This window comes from Dendropsophus ebraccatus, chromosome 5 (assembly GCF_027789765.1).
Source record: "Dendropsophus ebraccatus isolate aDenEbr1 chromosome 5, aDenEbr1.pat, whole genome shotgun sequence".
Taxonomy (NCBI): domain Eukaryota; kingdom Metazoa; phylum Chordata; class Amphibia; order Anura; family Hylidae; genus Dendropsophus; species Dendropsophus ebraccatus.
The window spans coordinates 29880477-29904357 of NC_091458.1; the positions used below are offsets into that span (position 1 = coordinate 29880477).

General features: G+C 46.4%; 2 protein-coding genes across 5 annotated transcripts in view; one reads left to right on the forward strand and one right to left on the reverse strand.

Annotated features, from left to right (window-relative positions):
* The window catches only part of ALKBH8 (alkB homolog 8, tRNA methyltransferase), a 29334-nt gene extending 11576 nt beyond the window's left edge, over nt 1-17758 (reverse strand). For all 3 annotated transcript variants that reach the window (XM_069969756.1, XM_069969755.1, XM_069969757.1), the window contains exons 1-7: nt 17730-17758; nt 11463-11603; nt 10641-10881; nt 9836-9958; nt 8107-8202; nt 7278-7382; nt 5409-5479 (exon numbers count right to left, since the gene is read on the reverse strand). In XM_069969756.1, the coding sequence (XP_069825857.1) occupies nt 5409-5479; nt 7278-7382; nt 8107-8202; nt 9836-9958; nt 10641-10881; nt 11463-11603; nt 17730-17747 (795 nt within the window). In that variant the 5' untranslated portion in view covers nt 17748-17758. The remainder of the gene's footprint in view (nt 1-5408; nt 5480-7277; nt 7383-8106; nt 8203-9835; nt 9959-10640; nt 10882-11462; nt 11604-17729) is intronic.
* Nucleotides 17759-20248: 2490 nt separating this feature from the next.
* The window catches only part of ELMOD1 (ELMO domain containing 1), an 81147-nt gene continuing 77514 nt past the window's right edge, over nt 20249-23881 (forward strand). Inside the window, exon 1 of one of the 2 annotated variants that reach the window (XM_069972033.1) lies at nt 20249-20283. The gene's annotated coding sequence lies outside the window, so the exon portion shown is untranslated. Of the gene's footprint in view, nt 20284-21492; nt 21740-23881 lie in introns of those variants that run through there. The other variant, XM_069972027.1, reaches the window with a different exon arrangement.

The following is a 23881-nucleotide window of genomic DNA, read 5'->3' on the forward strand; positions in this document are numbered from 1 at the left end:
CTGCATTTAAAAAGCCTTTTCCCAGGTCCCACCCTCCTTCTTCTTTTCCATTCACTGTAAAAAATCAGGAAATTGTGACTTGTTGCATCAGACACAACCCTGTCTGTTCTAGGGAGAGGGGAGGGGGGAGGAGGGAGTTAGCCGACAGCAGAAAGCAGATAACAGAGGATTACACAACATGGAGCTGGGTGACAGCTGTAATCAGAGGTCAGAGAGGTCAGTGGTGACTGTCAGAGGAGATAAAGGGTGGATAAAGCGGCTAATAAACCCAATTAAAGTTTCTTAAAATCACCTGGACTATTAATTTCTGCAAAAAAAAAATTTCACGACAGTGACACTTTAAGGCTGTCAGAAAAACAATAGCTTTCGCAGACAGCATTACCAAGCGAAATTTTCAGTGGGCCCCCTGCCTGTGTGGGCCCGGGAGCAGCTGCCCCCTCTGCCCCCACCAAATTACGCTACCGCTTATAGGCCTGCACAAAAGATGCGATCAGCCGACAATCTGGTGTTTTCCCACTCCTACGCTGATCACTGGAAATTTTACATGGGCTGATTATCCGCCGAATTAGTGTTTCTAGCAATGCTCATTGCTGATAATTGGCCCCTGTAAGAGAGCTTTTAAGTGACACTGTCTTCCCCTTTTTGCATTATGACTTCTCTACTCAGGTGTAAAGGGTAAATTTTGCAGTTTTCATATCTTATTTTATATCATACGTCATTATGCTTGTTCCAGTAAAAAGTGATCTTTTATCATCCGTGGATTGTGCTATCTGGGAGGGGCTTCATGGACAAAGCACCACTTATCCCCGTGCACAACCGTTGGCCCTGCCCCCACGTCGTCATTGGTGAAAAGGCCCCGCCCCTCTGCAGCCATTTGTATGGTGGGGCCTAGACCTTTAGGCTGGCCTGTTCCAATAGTCGTCGAGGGGCGGGGCCTATGCACCAATGATGTCACAGGGGTTGTGGGTGGGGCTAAGTGGCGCTTTACCTGTGAAGCCCCGCCCAGATAGGACAATTCGCAGATGATTAAAGATCAAATTTTACTTGAACAAGCATAATGACGTATGATAAGGATTGGGAGCAGTCTGACGTAGGGTCCTTTCACACTAAGCAATTTTAGTGATTAACAATCACAAACAAGATCGTTTATCATTAACCTGAAATCAATCACCATATTACCCAGAACAATATACTTTATGCTGCATTTACACAAAACGATTATCATTCGAATTTTCGCAATAACGATCGCATTTGAGTTATAATCGGCTTGTGTAAACACAGCGAACAATCAAGCGACGAGCGAGAAATCGTTCATTTTGATCTTTCAACATGTTATCAAATCGTCGTTCGCTAAAAATTTGCAGATCGCTTTGTCTAAACAGTCTTTCAACAATTCACCCTATGTGTGAGATGAACTTAAGCGTTTTTAAAACGATCGCAATAACGAATTTTCCAAACGATATATCGATCCGATGAACAATTGATTTCTCTTTTGTCGTTTAATCGTTCTCGTTGACGAAACAATTATCATTTAAATTCGAACGACATAATGATAATTTGCGCGATAATCATCCCTTAAAGAGCCCATGTGTATTAGATGTGACAGTTTTATTACGTTTTGTTGCATCAGAGCTTGTCTATGCACCGTGAATAAAAATTTACGCCAGCTCCGGTCTGGCATAGACTACTAAATTATTGAAACCTCTGGGACACCGTGTAGGAAAGTCTATCATGTGTTGCCATTTAAGTGTCCTGGGACTCACGCGCATCAACATCTTGGACAGGTGACAGATGTCCTTTTGTTGTATATTGGTGTCTGGTGCCCCTTTAAACAACTTCCCCGTTTACACTAAAGTTTAAATTTTTAGTTTCATAAAAACCCGGAGCCCCAGGCGTTAGGAACAACACAGAAGAGCGTCTGCATTAATAACTTCTTTATAAATTATTTACCAGCAAAATCTCTACAAAGTACTTGTGAAATATTTATCTCTCTCCTCCCGCAGAGGGTCACCACACTGACACTGTGCATCTCCCTGGGAGATCTGGACACTGACGTCACAGAATGAATACAGCTTCACCCCAATGTCAGGAGTTTCTGGTGTTCGCTGCCAACAGCGAGGCGGCTGGCAGATGTTTTATGGCCGACACCGGACCTTCTTAGCCGTCTATATGGGATTGTTATAAAAGCTGCAAATCAACCCAAGGTTCATTATTGCTCTCTGGTAGTTAGCAGCAAGCACTGTAAATTTTATATATTCACGTCTCATACTTCACAGTGTATTCCATAAAGGATGGGAATGGCATTTTCAACACAAACATATTAAAAAAAGAGCAAGCAAATAGCTCCAGGTTATTGTGCACGGCCAGAATATTAATAATGTCTATCTATATACAGCTCTCGCCACACTCTGACAGCCCCAGGATGTCATGGCCTGGTCTGGGGTTGCAGACTAATACAGTACAGAATATGTAATGGACTTGCAGCTAGCGGGAAATGACAACTTTTTACCTCTTTGTCCATCCTGATCTTTCTGTTTCATGCATACAATACAAAAACTGCAGTAAGGACTTATAATGTGTGGCCATACCAGGACAGTGACAAGGGTCAGCGGCGTAACTACCACCGTAGCAGCAGCTACAGGGCCCGCAACATCAGGGGGGCCCCGTGGCCCACTCCTGCAATACACTGGGCCCCCTGAGCCATCATCATTTGCAGCACCTGGTGGCAGAGTGGGCTGGGTGGACAGAGGGTGTTGCAAATGTCCCTTTAACTAAAAGGGCTCACAACGAGCGCTTGCGGTTAAATGTTAAAGTTTATGACTACATTTGATGGGTTTGTAGTCAGCAGGGGAGGGGGCCCAATCAAAAGTTTGTTACGGGGCCCAGCCACTCCTAGTTATACCCCCGCTAGGGTTTCCAAATTGTGTCCCTCCAGATGTTGCAAAAATGCAACTCCTATGATGCCTGCACAGTTTTAGCTGTCCAGGCATGATGGGAATTGTAGTTTTGCAACAGCTGGAGGCCTGTGTGTTTGTATTAATATAGAGGACTATGCTTCCTGTAATACTCTGTAGTTTTCTACATGGTACGAGCCGCATGGAGAGAGGAGGAGCAGCCAGGGAATATGATGCTGACCGAGAAATCAACTCAACAGCCATATAGGAGATGAAGCAGCATGACACAGATACTGCCCATCAGGGGATATGTGAGAGGTTTTCATATCATACAGAGATACACTGTAAGTCCATGGCCAGCTTTAGTCAATCCTATTTATTGGCTTTGTTCTGGTACTATATATAGGATAAAAGCTTAAAAAAAAAATCTCTGAAAGAAATACAGCAACAGAGACGTGACCTGGTCCCCTTTAAATCTCGGCTCTATGAAGCATTTGCAGAAACAACTTTTCTGGTTGTGATGGAAGGTAATTAGTTTTGCCGATATTAAACAGAAGAGATGGAAATGGTATTTATCTTTCTCTGGGAATTTTAGCTGTGTATCGTTTCTCAATTATTGAAATTAGCCAGCAAACGCTATGATCATTGTGTGTGCACGCACTGCTAATAAACAAAGGATTTGCTGGAGCAGAGAAACTCATTTCAACTTTAAACTGAATTTAAACGAGAAAAAAATTAAATAAAATTAAAAGAAAAAAAAAGTTTGGGTAAAACTATTCTTGATTATCATCTTATGTGATCAGCATGAAGAGAAGAATAGAAATACCCTGTAAGGCTAGGTTCACACTGCGTTTTTGCAATCCGTTTTTGCCAAAAGACGATGAAAAACAGATGAAAAAAACGGATGCATTTGTGTGCATCCGTTTTTCCAATGACTTCCATTGTAAAAAAAACGGATTCGTTTTTTTTAACGGACACAAAAGTAATGTCAGCTAAGTTTTTGTATCCGTAAAAAAAAACGGATTCCTTTTGATCCGTTTTTTTTTAAATGGAAGTCAAGGGAAAAACGGATCAAAACGGATACACACAAATGCATCCGTTTTTTGCCAAAAACTGATGCATTTGTGTGGATGAAAAAACGGATTGCAAAAACGCAGTGTGAACCTAGCCTAATTGTGATTCCGGCCTCCAGTCTTCTATAAGGCCGCAAGGTTTGCACCATCTTTATTTAATGCCCTACTTCTCTGCAGATCCTCTCAGGCTCTGTTGGGTTGAATGGGTTCAGTGGACGCCGTTTTCTGTTCTGTCCAGAGACGTTTTATTGGGGTCAGGTCAGAGCTCTGTCTGGACATTCACAGAGTTGTCCATAAGCCGCTCCTGTGTTGTCTTGGCCGTGTATTTAGAGCCATTGTCTGGTTGGAAGGTGAAGCCTCGGCCCAGTCTGAGCTCCAGAGCTTCAGAGTTTCATTAAAAATATCTCTGTACTTTGCTCCATTCAGCTTTCCCCCAACCCTGACCAGTCTCCATTAGAGATGAGCGAACATTTCAATAGACCAGTCCTGTCCCATCTTCTTCGGTGACATCCCGCTCAACCAATCACAGGCTGACTGGGACGGAACAGCACCATGGCCAGTGATTGGCTGAGTGGGCCGTCACTCTACAGGTGGATTAAGACCCTGCAGAGCCACAAGACGACACTGGGGGAGCGCAGACAGGTGAGAATACCATTTTTTGTTTATTTTTTAGATGTGCGACCGCCATCATCCCAAACCTGTTTTGCAACGTTCTGAAAGGTTATTGGGCAGGTTATAAACAGTCCCTGATCCACTCCAGACATGATGCTTAGGATTAAGGCCAGGAAGTTCAATCTTGGTTTCATCAGACCAGAGAATTTCGTCTTTAAGTCCTTCAGAGGTTTTTTTTTTTCTTTTTTGCAAATGCCATGTGGCTCTTATGTGTCTTTTACATAAGAAATGCCTCCTTCTGGCCACTCTGCCATAAAGCCCAGATTGGCTGCATGAGATGGTTGACCTTCTAGACGTTTCCTCCATCTGCACACAGGATCTTTGAAGCTTGGCCAGACTGACCATTGGGTTTTGGTCACCTCTCTTATCAGAGCGCTTCTCCTAACATTACTTAGGTTGGTGGGGCGGCAGCTCTAAGAAGAGTCCTAATTGTTCCAAACTCCTTCCGTTTAAGAATAATGGAGGTCACTGTATTTATTTGACCATTTAGAATAGAAGAAATTTTCTCCAGATCTGTTCCTCCACACAAACCCGTCTCTGAGCTGTACAGGCAGCTCTTTACTCCTCGTGGTTTGGTTTTTGCTCTGACACACATTGTCAGCTTTGAGATCTACATTACCTACTTGTTTGGCCCAGCAATATATAATAGCGATGTCCATTTAGACAAATGCTATTAGGTGGGGCATCATGTGTACATTAAAATGTTGACCAAAGCATAAAGAAGCTACTAAACAATCTGAATAAAAACACAAGTGATGGTAGCTTTTACCTCTGATCCCAAGCTCAAAGAGATGATTTCATCTTCAAATGTAGAATGGGTATCGATATGCGGTGGAATACCTAGGAGACAGTGAGGCCATGGTAAAAAACAAACAAAAAAAAACTGTGCTAGCTTCTTGGGCAGTGATGAGCAAAAATGTAGATCATGTGATCACTTTTGAGTTGTTTTTTTTTTTATATCCCTTTGTTTCAGGTAGCCAAACTTGTCCAGTGTAAGGGGGTGTTCATACTTGTTACGTGGCCTATGCTAAGGGTATATGTCGGCATATGGGCAGAAAGGTAGACTCACACATATTATGGCACACCCACACCAGGACCAAATAGTTTATTGACTTGATCATAGAAAATGAGTGATTATATTTGGGCAACCAATATGCATTGTGGTACTAATTTTTTCTGAACCATATGAACACACAAGCTATGGATTTTACTGATGTGTTTGGCCAGAGGCGAGTATTAATAAGTGATGGCAACAGCTGACATAGGAGTGACATAAGAGGAGTCTTACAAGGTAAGGATAGTGACATAGGTGAAGGTTTGGTAGGTAAGGATAGTGACATAGGTGAAGGTTTGGTAGGTAAGGATAGTGATATAGGAGAAGGTTTGGTAGGTAAGGTTAGTGACATAGGAGAAGGTTTGGTAGGTAAGGTTATAGACATAGGAGAAGGTTTGGTAGGTAAGGTTAGTGACATAGGAGAAGGTTTGGTAGGTAAGGATAGTGATATAGGAGAAGGTTTGGTAGGTAAGGTTAGTGACATAGGAGAAGGTTTGGTAGGTAAGGATAGTGATATAGGAGAAGGTTTGGTAGGTAAGGATAGTGACACAGGAGAAGGTTTGGTAGGTAAGGATAGTGATATAGGAGAAGGTTTGGTAGATAAGGTTAGTGACATAGGAGAAGGTTTGGTAGATAAGGTTAGTGACATAGGAGAAGGTTTGGTAGGTAAGGTTAGTGATATAGGAGAAGGTTTGGTAGGTAAGGATAGTGACATAGGAGAAGGTTTGGTAGGTAAGGTTAGTGATATAGGAGAAGATTTGGTAGGTAAGGTTAGTGATATAGGAGAAGGTTTGGTAGGTAAGAATAGTGATATAGGAGAAGGTTTGGTAGGTAAGGACAGTGACATAGGAGAAGGTTTGGTAGGTAAGGTTAGTGACATAGGAGAAGGCTTGGTAGATAAGGTTAGTGACGTAGGAGAAGGTTTGGTAGGTAAGGATAGTGACATAGGAGAAGGATTGTTAAGTAAGGATAGTGACATAGGAGAAGGTTTGGTAGGTAAGGTTAGTGACATAGGAGAAGGTTTGGTAGGTAAGGACAGTGACATAGGAGAAGGTTTGGTAGGTAAGGTTAGTGACATAGGAGAAGGTTTGGTAGGTAAGGACAGTGACATAGGAGAAGGTTTGGTAGGTAAGGATAGTGACATAGGAGAAGGTTTGGTAGGTAAGGTTTGTCTGTTTGCTGATGACACAAAAGTGTGCAATAGGGTTGATATTCCTGGAGGCGTCAGTAATATGGAAAATGATTTAGCTTTATTAGATAAGTGGTTCAAACTATGGAAAGTGCAGTTCAATGTTTCCAATTGTAAATAAGATGCTGTGATAAGATGCTGGGAGCTAGGGAACTGTACAGATATGCGCCACACAGCTGATTCATTACAGCGCGGCGCATATGATTACAGTTTCCCGTTACCAGCATCTTATCACAGATGCTGCCCGGGCGGGGGAAGAAGTCTATTACAGGCATCTCACGTCCGTGTTCCCTGCAGAACATGGAACGTGTGAATGTGGCCAAAGACTTCAGAATAGAAGGATTTAGGGGTTGTGATTTCCCAACAGGTTGTTCTATAGAAGGGGTTGGTCTTACCTTGCCCAGGCTCATACTGGTTTATTGTTAACTGGTCCGGCCTAGTCTTTATCAGCCCCTGATGCAAACACCTGTCCAGGAGCACATTACAGAACTCTGGAAGACCTATAGGAAGAAATTATATACAAACCTCTTATTGTAAATGAAGAGTCTTCTCAAGACTTACAGGTACTTAGAGCTCAATGAGATTGGTAGGACGGTAGGGAATACCAGTGAGACAATCAATCACAGTTACCCTCTAACTGGTAATGTCATGGGTACAGCTGCTGTCCCTTACACCTACACTTATGTAGTTATACAAGAAGGGTGCCCTGTTATAGCATATGGATGCCATAGGGAAAGCTCTCCTTCACAGAAACTCCCCTCTAGGCAGAATAAACTCTGTAAAATTATAAATTGCCTGCATAAACAGGTGTAACGTTCTGGCTGCCTGCAGATGCCAAAACGGGGAAGGTGCTGGGCCTATAGAATCCTGCTTTTACTGTATATTGGAGTCATGACAACACAGTATGCAATAAACTCCTAAGCGCCCTCCACTGGTGGTTGCAGGAACAGAAAAAAATATATTTTAGCTTTATTATGCAGCATATATAGAGCTATCGGGAAAACAAGACTCTGACTACTATAGAGATGTAGTAAGAAATTATTCACACAGGAATCTATTTAGATAATTTTAAAAAAAATATGTTGAAGGCTGGAAATTTACTTAGTCTGGTCAGGTAAGCCATACCTCACAGTAAAAGTGTATAAGAAATTAGGTGTCATATCTATCAGCAGCCATATTTACTGCAACCAAAAACCCTTCTGCCCCCAAGCCTTTAAAGCTCACCTCCAGGCAAAGGCTGGTCCTTATCCACATTATTATTATCATATCGAAACTCATACCCATAATGCTTCACCCGCCTATGCTTCAGAGACTTCTGATCTGTAAGTAGATTTAAATAAAAAATGAATTAACTGCAATAACTTTCTATCCACATTTACACTGAGGCAATACCTAAATATAAGGTGAATATGTACATTACATTTGGTACTAAGTTAAATCCTGTATTATACTCCAGAGCTGCACTCACTATTCTGCTGGTGGGGGGTCACTGTGTACATATATTGCATTACTGATCCTGAGTTATATCCTGTATTATACTGCAGAGCTGCACTCACTATTCTGCTGGTGGGGTCACTGTGTACATACATAACATTACTGATCCTGTACCGATCCTGAGTTACATCCTGTATTATACTCCAGCGCTGCACTCACTATTTTGCTGGTGGGGTCACTGTGTACATACATTACTGATCCTGAGTTACATCCTGTATTATACTGCAGAGCTGCACTCACTATTCTGCTGGTGGGGTCACTGTATACATACATTACATTACTGATCCTGTACTGATCCTGAGTTACATCCTGTATTATACTCCAGAGCTGCACTCACTATTCTGCTTGTGGGGTCACTGTGTACATATATTACTGATCCTGAGTTACATCCTGTATTATACTGCAGAGCTGCACTCACTATTATGCTGCTGGGGTCACTGTGTACATACATTACATTACTGATCCTGTACTGATCCTGAGTTACATCCTGTATTATACTCCAGAGCTGCACTCAATATTCTGCTGGTGGGGTCACTGTGTACATAAATAACTGATCCTGAGTTACATCCTGTATTATAATCCGGAGCTGCGATCACTATTCTGCTGGTGGGGTCACTGTGTACATACATTACATTACTGATCCTGAGTTACATCCTGTATTATACTCCAGAGCTGCACTCACAATTCTGCTGGTGAGGTCACTGTGTACATACAGTACATTACTGATCCTGTACTGATCCTGAGTTACATCCTGTATTATACTCCAGAGCTGCACTCACAATTCTGCTGGTGAGGTCACTGTGTACATAAATTACTTATCCTGTACTGATCCTGAGTTACATCCTGTATTAGGCTGGGTTCACACACAGTATATTTCAGGCAGTATTTGGTCCTCATGTCAGGTCCTCATAGCAACCAAAACCAGGAGTGGATTGAAAGCACAGAAAGGCTCTGTTCACATAATGTTGTAATCGAGTGGATGGCCGTCATTTAATGGCAAATATGTGCTGTTATCTTAAAACAACGGCCGTTGTATTGGAATAATGGAAGTTATTTACTGTTATATGGCGGCCATCCACTCAATTTCAACATTGTGTGAACAGATCCTTTCTGTGTTTTCAATCCACTCCTGGTTTTGGTTGCTATGAGGACCTGACATGAGGACCAAATACTGCCTGAAATATACTGTGTGTGAACCCAGCCTTATACTGCAGAGTATTTTGAATGTGATTTTTATTCTGGGATGTGATGTCAATAGTCTAATAACTACAGTAACTATTCCACTACAAGCTCAGCTTAGCTGTTAGGGAGAGAGTTGGGGTAAGGTAGTCTGCAACTAACTTACTGATGGTTTCCTTTAACAACCACTTGTGAGTGTCCTGGCTAGACCTTGGTCTATATCATTTGCCTGTGCTACCTGCCATGACCTGTAGGTGTATGGGGCTCCCGTAATACTTACTGCAGTTATCAGTCTCCCAATGAATACTTTCCAACAATACAAGTTCTTCTTCTGGAGAAACAATGTCTTCTACTATTAGGAGGCCGGAAGGTAGCGCTGGAGGTGACGTCTCTTTTACTTCAACTAGGAATAAGAGGGAAAAAAAACAATTACACAAGTGATGATAAAGCGGGGTCCACAATATAACTCTTAGAAATATATGTAACACCTGGATCAGAGATAGGGAACTTTGCCTCTCCGGCTGTTGCAAAACTACAACTCCTATCATGTCTGGACAGCCAAAGCTTTAGCTTTGGCTGTTCAGGCATGATGGAAGTTGTAGTTTTGCAACAGCTGGAGAGCCATGGTTCCCTACCCCGGACCTTGGTAAAGGATTATGAACCGCCACTTACAAGCTGGGAGAAGCCCCCAGTTAAGGGCTCCTCTCCCTGTATCTCTCCTGTGGCACATGCATATATAAAAAATAGAACTGGATGGCTTTATACTTGTAGCAGCAGTGCTGGGTGGTTGAGCTGCAGTAACACAACACAGCCACTGCGCAATGTATGGCGCTGTCTGCTTCCAGCCCTGTTTTCTGCTGATCTGACAAACAGCTTCTTAGAGAGGGTGCTAGGTGTCATTCCCCCACCAATCAGATAGCAGTGGACTATACTGAAGCCAGAAACCCTTTTATTGTCTTTATTATGTATTGGGGGGAACTGCCATTTTTTTCCCTGTCCTGAAAAGTAAACATGGCAGCAAGAGTTCTCATGTGTACATATCGCTCCTTCAGTATAAGAGGCACATACCCCAAGTACATCAATACCTTTATCCACAAAGCTCAGGTATAAGGTGATCATCTGCTCCCCGTCCAAGGATGGGATGTTCTGACCGTTAACTGAAGAGTAAGCGCTGATGGCCGCCTCGGGGGTCGCATAGGTGACAAAGGCGTAGGGCTTGTTAGGGGGCATCACCAGTGACTCCACCGGTCCATGTACCAGCAGGACATCAAGCAGCTGCGGTCTGCTCACTCCGTTCCCCAGACCTCCATTAGCAACTACCAGGCTCTGAAGATAAGAAGAAAAAAAGAGTGTGTAAATCCCAATATCTCCTGCTCTTAGACTATATAGAGTGGGTTCCAGATCCAGGGAGCAACTATGGAACGGGAGAAAGAACAACATATATAAGTAATTCATGACTGCCTGCTATGTAGTAGGAGATAAACAGTGTCTACGTCAGGTTAGAAGCACAGGTCACATGCCGTACCCGCAGCTCTATTCAAAATAAAGGCGCCACTGGCTGATACGGAGATCGCCAGGAGTACGGAGGTCAGACCTCCTACTATCTCTTACTTTTCCCCTACCCTATGGATAGGGGACAAGTTATTTTATTTTGAAATACCCTTATAATATTTCTATAAACATCACACTCTGAGGTCAGAACCTGATGTAGACACTGTTTATCTCCTTCTACATAGCAGGCAGTCATGAATCGCTTTTATATGTTGTTCTTTCTCCCGTTCCATAGTTGTTCGCTACAATAATCTAGAACCCACTTAATGTAATGCCCCTTTAGCTACATGTATAAAGCGGAATTTCCATTGATGGGAATAATAATAATGACATATATCAGAGATAACAGACTAGACCTTGGAGGGCCGGGACACAGTCTCTATGCCTTCATGCCGCAGCAGAATATTCTTGGCCTTAGCTTCTTTCTTTATCAGCTTCTTCTGCTCTTTGCTCAACTTTGGTCTCAAGTTACATTCCAGTAGCTTCTCTTCTGTAGACTATGGAACAAAACACAGAACCGTATGAATAAGACAAAAGGAGGAAGGCAAATACTGTCATCAGTTTACTAGTCCATATAGGTTTTACTGTGACATTGATAGGGGTCCGACCACCCCCTCCAGTCAACTGATCAAATGGGAAGTGGTGGTCAAGTGAGTATTGTGGCCACTTCATTGTTTACCAGGTCCAGCGCTGTGTATTTTGTAGTGGTCGCTCCTGGTAATGCAGCTTAGATCTATTCAAGTCAATGGGCCTGTGCTATCCTCTTCTATCAGCTGATCAGTGAAGATTCCTGGAGTCGGACTCCCTACTAATATCGTATTAGTAGTCAGACCAACAATATTTAAGTACTATAAGACCTTGGGCCTTTAGGTGTCACTCCAGCTATTACTATGAGGCTTCTCGTTCAGTCCACAGCTCTCAATCACAGCCTTTGCTGCACAATTATCGAGCAGTGTAAAGGCTCTGTAAGCCGCTCACTTATCCCTAATATCGGGCCGTGTGATACAGCCCTTACACTAATAGCATGTGCCAAGTAAAATGTGATGTCTACTGTTTGGTTTAGGAACCACAGGAATTTTATATAGAGAAAAAAGTACTGTCTGTGGCCACATGGTGGCAGTGTACCCCTACTTATGAGAGAGTAATGACAGCAGGCTACAGTGCTGATGTTACCTGTATGACACGGTATTATCATTAAAAGAAGTTACAGGAGGCACCATGCTGGTTGTAGTGGTCAGACCCTCACCCACCCCAACATATATGTGTGGAAAACAAACCTTTCAATGGGGTAGAAGCTGATATTAGTATAGGTGCAATCTATATAGCATTTACCATTCAGGGATTGTGGCACCAGTGCTAGGGAACGCTCCCCGGGCTATGGCACCATCACCCCTACACTGCCATACCCAAGAGAACACCCATAAGATGGTGCTGTTCATGCTGCATGTGGACCTGGCCATCCATATAGGACTGGTCACCTGAGATGGCCTCCAGTCGGACGCTGCTGTGAGGGGCACCATTGTGGATCTCTGCCTGCTGAACCCCAGTCACTGAGATACACCACATGGTTACTCAAGAGATTTCACTTACCTGTCCACTGCTGCATGGCTGCTCCTGTTATGGGAATATTGGATGTCATTGGGGGGGGCTCTATGGCGGGCACTGTTATCAGGGGGCACTATAGCTGGCACTGTTATCGGGGGCACTATGGCTGGCACTGTTATCAGGGGGCACTATTATCGGGGGGCTCTATGGCGGGCACTGTTATCAGGGGGCACTATGGCTGGCACTGTTATCGGGGGCACTATGGATGGCACTATTATCGGGGGGTACTATGTCTGGCACTGTTATCAGGGGGCACTATGGCTGGCACTGTTATCGGGGGCACTATGGCTGGCACTGTTATCAGGGGGCACTATTATCGGGGGGCACTATGGCTGGCACTGTTGTCAGGGGGCACTATGGCTGGCACTGTTATCAGGGGGCACTATTATCGGGGGGGCACTGTTATCAGGGGGCACTATGGCTGGCACTGTTATCAGGGGGCACTATTATCGGGGGGGCACTATGGCTGGCACTGTTGTCAGGGGGCTCTATGGCTGGCACTGTTATCAGGGGGCACTATTATCGGGGGGGCACTATGGCTGGCACTGTTGTCAGGGGGCTCTATGGCGGGCACTGTTATCAGGGGGCACTATGGCTGGCACTGTTATCAGGGGGCACTATTATCGGGTGGGCACTATGGCTGGCACTGTTGTCAGGGGGCTCTATGGCGGGCACTGTTATCAGGGGCACTATGGCTGGCACTGTTATCGGGGGCACTATGGCTGGCACTATTATCGGGGGCACTATGGCTGGCACTGTTATCAGGGGGCACTATGGCTGGCACTGTTATCGGGGGGCACTATGGCTGGCACTGTTATCGGGGGCACTATGGCTGGCACTGTTATAGGAATACTGGATGTCATTATGGGGGGCACTATGGCTGGTAATGTTATGGGGGCATCCCAGCTGTCATATAAATACTAGCTGGCATTTTAGGGGGCCCAATGGCGGGCATTGTTAAAGGGATACTGGTTGTCATGGGGGGGCTCTATGGCTGGCACTGTTTTGGGAATACTAGCTGTCATTATGGGGGACTCTGTGGCTGGTACTGTTATGGCAATACTGGCTGTCATCATGGAGGGCACTGTTATGGTGGGCTCTATGAGTGGCACTGTTATGGGGGAAACTATGACTGACAATGTTATGGAGGCTCTACAGCTGTCATTATGGTGGGCACTATGGCTGGTACTGTTATGGGGGCTGTATGGCTGGTACTGTTATGGGGGCACCCCAGCTGGCACTGTTATGGGTAGCTCTATGGCTGGTACTGTTATGGGGGCTCTATAGCAGGCACTGTTATGGAGGGGCACTATGGCTATCACTATGAGGGGGCTCTATGGCTATCACTATGAGGGGGCTCTATGGCTATCACTGTTATGGAGGGGCTCTATGGCTATCACTGTTATGGGGGTGCTCTATGGCTATCACTGTTATGGGGGCTCTATGGCTATCACTGTTATGGGGGTTCTATGGCTATCACTGTTATGGGGGGGGGCTCTATGGCTATCACTGTTATGGGGGAGCTCTATGGCTATCACTGTTATGGGGGTTCTATGGCTATCACTGTTATGGGGGGGGGCTCTATGGCTATCACTGTTATGGGGGGGCTCTATGGCTATCACTGTTATGGGGGCTCTATGGCTATCACTGTTATGGGGGGGGCTCTATGGCTATCACTGTTATGGGGGCTCTATGGCTATCACTGTTATGGGGGCTCTATGGCTATCACTGTTATGGGGGCTCTATGGCTATCACTATGGGGGGGCTCTATGGCTATCACTATGGGGGGGCTCTATGGCCATCACTGTTATGGGGGCACTATGGCTATCACTGTTATGGGGGCTCTATGGCTATCACTGTTATGGGGGCTCTATGGCTATCACTGTTATGGGGGGGCTCTATGGCTATCACTATGAGGGGGCTCTATGGCTATCACTATGAGGGGGCTCTATGGCTATCACTGTTATGGAGGGGCTCTATGGCTATCACTGTTATGGGGGTGCTTTATGGCTATCACTGTTATGGGGGCTCTATGGCTATCACTGTTATGGGGGCTCTATGGCTATCACTGTTATGGGGGCTCTATGGCTATCACTGTTATGGGGGGGCTCTATGGCTATCACTATGGGGGGGGGCTCTATGGCTATCACTATGGGGGGGCTCTATGGCTATCACTGTTATGGAGGGGCTCTATGGCTATCACTGTTATGGGGGCTCTATGGCTATCACTGTTATGGGGGTGCTCTATGGCTATCACTATGGGGGGGGGGCTCTATGGCTATCACTGTTATGGAGGGGCTCTATGGCTATCAATGTTATGGGGGTTCTATGGCTATCACTGTTATGGGGGTTCTATGGCTATCACTGTTATGGGGGGGCCTCTATGGCTATCACTGTTATGGGGGCTCTATGGCTATCACTGTTATGGGGGTTCTATGGCTATCACTGTTATGGGGGAGCTCTATGGCTATCACTGTTATGGGGGTTCTATGGCTATCACTGTTATGGGGGGGCTCTATGGCTATCACTGTTATGGGGGGCACTATGGCTATCACTGTTATGGGGGCTCTATGGCTATCACTGTTATGGGGGCTCTATGGCTATCACTGTTATGGGGGGGGCTCTATGGCTATCACTGTTATGGGGGCTCTATGGCTATCACTGTTATGGGGGCTCTATGGCTATCACTGTTATGGGGGGGCTCTATGGCTATCATTGTTATGGGGGCTCTATGGCTATCACTGTTATGGGGGCTCTATGGCTATCACTGTTATGGGGGGGCTCTATGGCTATCACTGTTATGGGGGGGTTCTATGGCTATCACTGTTATGGGGGGGGCTCTATGGCTATCACTGTTATGGGGGGGGCTCTATGGCTATCACTGTTATGGGGGGGGCTCTATGGCTATCACTGTTATGGGGGAGCTCTATGGCTATCACTGTTATGGGGGCTCTATGGCTATCACTGTTATGGGGGCTCTATGGCTATCACTGTTATGGGGGCTCTATGGCTATCACTATGGTGGGGCTCTATGGCTATCACTATGGGGGGGCTCTATGGCTATCACTATGGGGGGGCTCTATGGCCATCACTGTTATGGGGGCACTATGGCTATCACTGTTATGGGGGGGCTCTATGGCTATCACTGTTATGGGGGCTCTATGGCTATCACTGTTATGGGGGCTCTATGGCTATCACTGTTATGGGGGCTCTATGGCTATCACTGTTATGGGGGGGCTCTATGGCTATCACTGTTATGGGGGCTCTATGGCTATCACTGTTATGGGGGGGCTCTATGGCTATCACTGTTATGGGGGGGCTCTATGGCTATCACTGTTATGGGGGGGGCTCTATGGCTATCACTGTTATGGGGGGGGTTCTATGGCTATCACTGTTATGGGGGGGGCTCTATGGCTATCACTGTTATGGGGGGGGCTCTATGGCTATCACTGTTATGGGGGGGGCTCTATGGCTATCACTGTTATGGGGGAGCTCTATGGCTATCACTGTTATGGGGGCTCTATGGCTATCACTGTTATGGGGGCTCTATGGCTATCACTGTTATGGGGGCTCTATGGCTATCACTGTTATGGGGGGGGCTCTATGGCTATCACTGTTATGGGGGTTCTATGGCTATCACTATGGGGGGGCTCTATGGCTATCACTGTTATGGGGGCTCTATGGCCATCACTGTTATGGGGGCTCTATGGCTATCACTGTTATGGGGGGGGCTCTATGGCTATCACTGTTATGGGGGCTCTATGGCTATCACTGTTATGGGGGCTCTATGGCTATCACTGTTATGGGGGGGGCTCTATGGCTATCACTGTTATGGGGGCTCTATGGCTATCACTGTTATGGGGGCTCTATGGCTATCACTGTTATGGGGGGGGCTCTATGGCTATCACTGTTATGGGGGCTCTATGGCTATCACTGTTATGGGGGCTCTATGGCTATCACTGTTATGGGGGCTCTATGGCTATCACTGTTATGGAGGGGCTCTATGGCTATCACTGTTATGGGGGCTCTATGGCTATCACTGTTATGGGGGCTCTATGGCTATCACTGTTATGGGGGCTCTATGGCTATCACTGTTATGGGGGCTCTATGGCTATCACTGTTATGGGGGGGCTCTATGGCTATCACTGTTATGGGGGGGGGGCTCTATGGCTATCACTGTTATGGGGGCTCTATGGCTATCACTGTTATGGGGGCTCTATGGCTATCACTGTTATGGGGGCTCTATGGCTATCACTGTTATGGAGGGGCTCTATGGCTATCACTGTTATGGGGGCTCTATGGCTATCACTGTTATGGGGGGGCTCTATGGCTATCACTGTTATGGGGGCTCTATGGCTATCACTGTTATGGGGGGGCTCTATGGCTATCACTGTTATGGGGGGGCTCTATGGCTATCACTGTTATGGGGGCTCTATGGCTATCACTGTTATGGGGGGGCTCTATGGCTATCACTGTTATGGGGGGGCTCTATGGCTATCACTATGGGGGGGCTCTATGGCTATCAATGTTATGGGGGGGCTCTATGGCTATCACTGTTATGGGGGCTCTATGGCTATCACTATGGGGGGGCTCTATGGCTATCACTGTTATGGGGGCTCTATGGCTATCACTGTTATGGGGGCTCTATGGCTATCACTGTTATGGGGGCTCTATGGCTATCACTGTTATGGGGGGGCTCTATGGCTATCACTGTTATGGGGGGGCTCTATGGCTATCACTGTTATGGGGGCACTGCTGTAGTCTAGCACAGTGTATGTTCCACTCCAATGTGTATTTTTCTTGACATAACCGCATTAGTAGTAATCTATGCCTCCCCAGCCCTTGCACCATAAGTCCCAGCATGCACTGTTATCAAGCTGCAGTTCTATAACAAATCCCGGCATGCCATGGGGCTGCCCCCTCTCCATAACGCCTTCCCCGCACATAATACCCTTTACCTACATATACCAGCGTCATGTTACATCCTCACCGCTGTATATACAGCCTATACACGTTACCTCACTGGGCGCCGCCATGTTCAGGAAGTCCCTGTAAAAACTACAGCTCCCAGCATGCAGCGGCCGCCCCGCACATCACGTGACCATCCGCGCTGTAGCACTCTCCTCCCTGTAGTAGGCGCTGTAGTCGGCGGTGATGAGGCACAGGGCTGCAGTCACCCTCCAGCAGCTGAGAAACTACAACTACCAGCTGTCACAACTACCACTACTGTTTTATTGTATTCAAGCATGCTGGGAGTTGTAGTTTCTCAACAGCAGTGCACAATGCTAAAGGCTCAACCAGCTGCTCCTGTGTCCATTACCAATTACAAACAGAAAAGACACATTGTAACAAAAATAAGAATATAAAGTATTTTTTATCTTGGTCCATTCCCTTCATACTTTTCATCAGTATAGCCATACGAGCGCTTGTATTTCATGGAATGAATTTTATATTTATTTGTAGCATCTAACATACCTTACAATGTATTTTAAAAAATGTGTATGCAGGGGAGTAGAGCTCAGCCAGCCTGGTGTATAGAGCCCAGTATGGGTGCATGCACACTACGGAATCTGCGCATATGACCCACAGTGGATTCCATTGCTCATAACCTGCTCGCGGCGGTGCGCATCTCCGCCCATGCCAAAGACACCATTCTATGACTGGGCCGATTCCGCCTTCAGCTGAAATGGTAGGTTCACACTACGCCCTGGTAAGTTCCGACCGATTCCATTGCTCATGGCGGCACGCATCTCTGCCCGTGCCATAGACTCCATTCTATGCACGGGTGGATTCCACCGTCCGCCGAAGGAATTGACATGTCAGTTCTTTCGGCAGACGGCGAAATTGGCCCAGCCATAGAGTGGTGTCTATGGTATGGGCGGATATGCGCACCATTGCTAGTGGGTACAAGCAATGGAATCCGTCGAAAATTATCCACCTGGATTCCATAGTGTGAACCTACCCAAAGAATTGACATGTCAATTCTTTCGTCGGAATCGGTCCAGCCCTAGAATGGTGTCTATGGCACAGGTGGAGATGCGAGCGGGGACGAGTGACGGAATCCGCCAGAACTTATCCACGCGGATTCCGCAGTGTGAACCTACCCAAAGAATTGACATGTTCTTTCGCCGGACAGTGGATTCGTGCCGGCGGGGATGCGTGCCGCGGCTAGCAGGTGCATGCGATGGAATCCACTGGAAATTATCAGCGTGGATTCCGTAGTGTCAACCTACCCAAATAATTGACATGTCAATTCTATTGGCGGATGGTGGAATTGGCCCAGCCATAGAATTGTGTCTATGGCACTGACAGAGATGTGCGCCGCCAGGAACAGGTACAAGCACCAGAATCCGCGGCGGGTCATACTCGTGGATTCTGTAGTGTGCATGCACCCTATATGTGCTGTATGAAGCAGATGTGCCTCCGGCTTACTGAATGTGGTGTTGCAGTTGGCTATCGGCCCCTTATATACCACAGAGGTGTAATCCATGTTGTGTGTTGTTTTATACTTGGGTAGGAAGGAAGAAGCTAGAGATATCACAGCCCCATAGAGGTCATTACCCAGCTTTTCCAGACTAAGGGCCCTATTCCACGGGCCGAGGAACGATGTAAACGAGCGCCGATCTGGTAGATCGGCGCTTGTTTACTGGGCCTATTCCACGGCCCCGATGATCGTTAAGCGAGGGCTGCAGGGACATCTTTACCGATGTCCTTGTAGCCCTTGCAGCATACATTACCTGTCCTGGTTTCTGCTGCACTCCGTCTTCCTCCCCGGGTCCCGCGGCATAGCATCAGCAGCTCCGGAGCGGCCTGACTGAGCTGTCAGACCGCTCAGCCAATCACTGGCCGTGGCGGTCCCGGCTAGTGATTGGCTGAGCGGTCTGACTGCTCAGTCAGGCCGCTCCGGAGCTGCTGATGCTACGCCGCGGGACCCGGGGTGGAAGACGGAGTGCAGCAGAAGCCTGGACAGGTAATGTATGGTGCTTCTCAAATCGTTGGTCGCCCGCCGCACACCGCTATTCCACCGTAGCGATTCGCGGCGGGGGGACCAATGATTTTAGGTCTGGCCCTAAGTAAACGATCAGCCGATGACACGATCATCGGCTGATCGTTTTCTCTATTCCACCAAGCGATAATCGGCCGAATGGGGCCGATTTGGCCGATTATCGCTCCCATGGAATAGGGCCCTTAGTCTGCCTAGTTATACACTGATAAATCCCAGTTCTCACATTATCGAATAACATGTCAGATTTGTTATCCAGGATCCTGGAAAAGCTGGGTGAAATCTTAAAACTGCAAAATTCTAAAAATCCGACCCCCCAATAGAGCCCCCCATACTTACCAACTCCTTCCAGTCCCACTCCCGATCCTGGTCCCGCAGTGGGAAATCGCCATCTGCTCATCTGTGAGCCCAATATGCAAATTAGAAGAGATAAGTCTGACGTCCATAGGAAATCACTGCTCTATGGACATCAAACTCTTCTCTTCTGATTTGCATATTGGCGCTTAGACAAGCAGGCAGTGATTTCACTGCGGCAGCACCGGCATCGGGAGTGGGAGCGGCAGGAGTTGGTAAGTATGGATCTATGGACTTACATACCTACTATATTGAGTTGCACCTGTCTATTATTTACCTTTTATATAATGAGTCTACATACCTACCAAATAGGGGTCTATTTAACTCCTATATACCTACTATAGGGAGAAGCTACCTATAAACTATATATCTACTAGAGATGAGTGAATAGTGAAATATTCAAAAATTCAAAATTCGATTTGAATAGCCCCCCCAATTCAAATATCGAATTCCATTATAGTCTATGGGAGAAAAATCCTTGGGACCTGGAAATCAATGTTCGACCACTTGGAGGTCACCAAGTGCACAATGACACCTCAGGAAATAATACCAACACCTCTGGATGCATATGGGACAGCAGGGGAAGCATGCCTGGGTACAACTAACATACACAAGTCGCAGCATTACGCCACTATGTGTGTGTGTGTGTGTGTGTGTGTGATGTGGTGAGCCCTCCAAAAATTATTTCAAATTCCTTACAGGACACACAGGGGGAGATTTATCAAACATGGTGTAAAGTGAGACTGGCCCAGTTGCCCCTAGCAACCAATCAGATTCCACCTTTCATTCCTTACAGACTCTTTGGAAAATGAAAGGTGGAATCTGATTGGTTGCTAGGGGCAACTAAGCCAGTTTCACTTTACACCATGTATCATAAATCTCCCCTATAGTGCCCAAATCAGTAGTACCAAGATAATAGTTTGTATGGCACACTCGCAGAATACAGCTGTATACCCTATCTCTACAGTAGTTACTGCCTGTCTCACAAAACCTTCTAAATCTCTGGTTTTTATACTTCTAGTGAGGGGGCGGCTGCCTGAGGTTTGCCTCAGGCGGCAGAGATCCCAGAATTGGCCCTGTATAGGGGGTCTACTCACTTACTATATACATACTATATGGGTGGTTTGGAAGGGGGAATAGGGGCACCACCATGTGTCTTATCCTAAATATACAAATACCTTGCCCTGCCCTGTCTGTAAAGATCTCTGCAATTGTGGCTGTTAGAAGATGCTAGAAGATCTAGTTTTGCAACAACACGAGAGCCATAGGTTGTAGAGCGTTGGCCTAGGCTTACCTTTCGTGGGAATCTCTATGTTCCACTTGACATATAAAATGTTTATTAGCCACCCATAATATGTGGCTATAACAAACACCATAGCAAAAAGTCACTGCTCTCTGTTGAACTTTCAGTTACTATAGCTAACCAGGTCTGAGCCAAGGGATCCCTGTTACTGGCTACAGACGGAGGACTAACTTAAAGGCGAAATGTTTTTTCTTTCAAATGAACTGGTGTCAAAAAGTTATACAGATATGTAATTTACTTCTATTAAAAAATCTCAAGTCTTCCAGTACTTCTCCAGCACTGCGATAGAGCTGACATTAAATCCTCAGCTCTCCACTGAACTTGTCCCAGTCTACACAGTAAAGCTGACAAGCGAGTAGCAGAAAACGGTAAGTCCTCACCTATTGGAACTGTTCTAGTGGCCAGTATGGAAACCGGTCATAGTGGTCGCTACCCATAGACCACCAGGAATTGGCCCAGAATGCAACCACAGTTTTTGAGTAAGGATTAAGTAGGTTTTTATAGCTGTAAGTATTGTCATTGTACAGTTCAATGCATATTCAATGCCCTATTACCGTAGTAAAGCAAGTGTATATAAGAGAGAGGCATTTGGAGTGGGTGATCTTCCTCTCAGTCTGTGGAGCACTTACAGTGGTATCCAAATACATCCATGTCACTGAGCTTATTGCAATGTTTCTGTTTCGCGTCCTTCGGCTGTCCAGGCAGATGGGAATTGTAGTTTTGCAACAGCTGGAGGGCCGAAGCTCCCCCATCTCTGCTTTAAAGCTTCGGGTTCCCTGATTGGACACTTCCTGATTCTTGAACTATAAGGGGAGTTCCTGTTTTGTTGACTACTGACTATAAAGTCTCCGCCCATCTGACAATTCAGTAAAAGGACAAATATTATCAAATTGTAAAACCCCTACATCTCAAGAATCCAGGGCAAGAAAGCACAAGACTCTGTTAGGGTAGCTTCACACACACCGTATTGCAGCGGATTTTCTCCTGCAGATTCGCAGCAGATTTGATCTAAATAACTGAACACAGCATCAAATCTGCACCATCAAATCTGCTGCAGTTCTGCTGCGGATCCTGTACGTGTGGATGCACCAAGGGGTTCTCCAGGATCAGAAAAAAAATCAAAGCAACTTTTTTTTGCAGAAACAGCTCCACCCCTGTCCTCAGGTTGTGTGCGGTATTACAATTCAGCTGTCTTGACTCCAATGGAACTAAGCTGTAAACCCCGTGCCTAAACAAAGGACAAGAGTGGAGCTGTTACTGGGAGAAAGCAGCTATGTTTTCAAGCCTGGGTAACCCCTTTAACATCAGGGCTTCTCAGGATACAAGGACCTGTTTAAGGGAGAGCATAGGGTTATTATATGCTGCTATCTTTTCTTCCAGAAACAGCGCCACCATGGACAGCATCAGGTATTACAGCCCAGCCTGACATAAGGTCTAGGACAGGGGCACTCAACATCTTTTAGTGAAGGTCCACTTACTGGGGTCTTTTGTCAGTTGAAGATCCGAGCTGAACATCAGTAGGAAAGGTGTTTTGTTACTTTTCACAAACGTTCAACTATTTACATACAGAAATGCTGCTTATTAGCGGGAAAACTGGCATATTTTCCCGCTCACCAGCCCTTTGATATTAGGTACAAAGGGGGTGACTGCCCTGGTAGTATATAGCCCCCCTGTTGCTCCCCCAGTAGTGTATAGCCCCCCTGTGCGCTCTCCCCCAGTAGTATATAGCCCCCTGTTGCTCTCCCAGTAGTATATAGCCCCCTGTTGCTCCCCCAGTAGTATATAGCCCCCCTGTGCGCTCTCCCCCAGTAGTATATAGCCCCTTGTTGCTCCCCCAGTAGTATATAGCCCCCTGTTGCTCCCCCAGTAGTATATAGCCCCCCTGTGCGCTCACCCCCTGTAGTATATAGCCCCCTGTGCGCTGTCCCCCAGTAGTATATAGCCCCCTGTGAGCTCCCCCCAATAGTATATAGCCCCCCTGTGCGCTCTCCCCCAGTAGTATATAGCCTCCCTGTGTGTTCCCCCCAGTAGTATATAGCCCCCCTGTGCTCTCCCCCTGTAGTATATAGCCCCCCATGTGCTCTCCCCTTGTAGTATATAGACCCCTGTGAGCTCCCACCAGTAATATAGAGCCCCCCTGTGCTCTCCCTTTGTAGTATATAGCCCCCTGTGCTCTCCCCCTGTAGTATATAGCCCCCTGTGAACTCCCCCCAGTAGTATATAGCCCCCCTGTGAGCTCACCCCAATAGTATATAGCCCCCCCAGTAGTATATAGCCCCCTGTGAGCTCCCCCCCAGTAGTATATAACCCCCCCCCATGCGCTCTCCCCTTATAGATGGCCCCCAGACAAAAAAAAACAAACAAACCACAATTCACCTAGCACCTCGTTCCCCGCTGCGGCTGTCTTCTTCTTTTTTCCTGTCAGCCTGGCCCCCGGCTGATACGCGCTCTCTGGGGACATCCCGAGGATTCCCCAGCAGAGCGCGCACCAGTGACCTCAGTGTATGCCG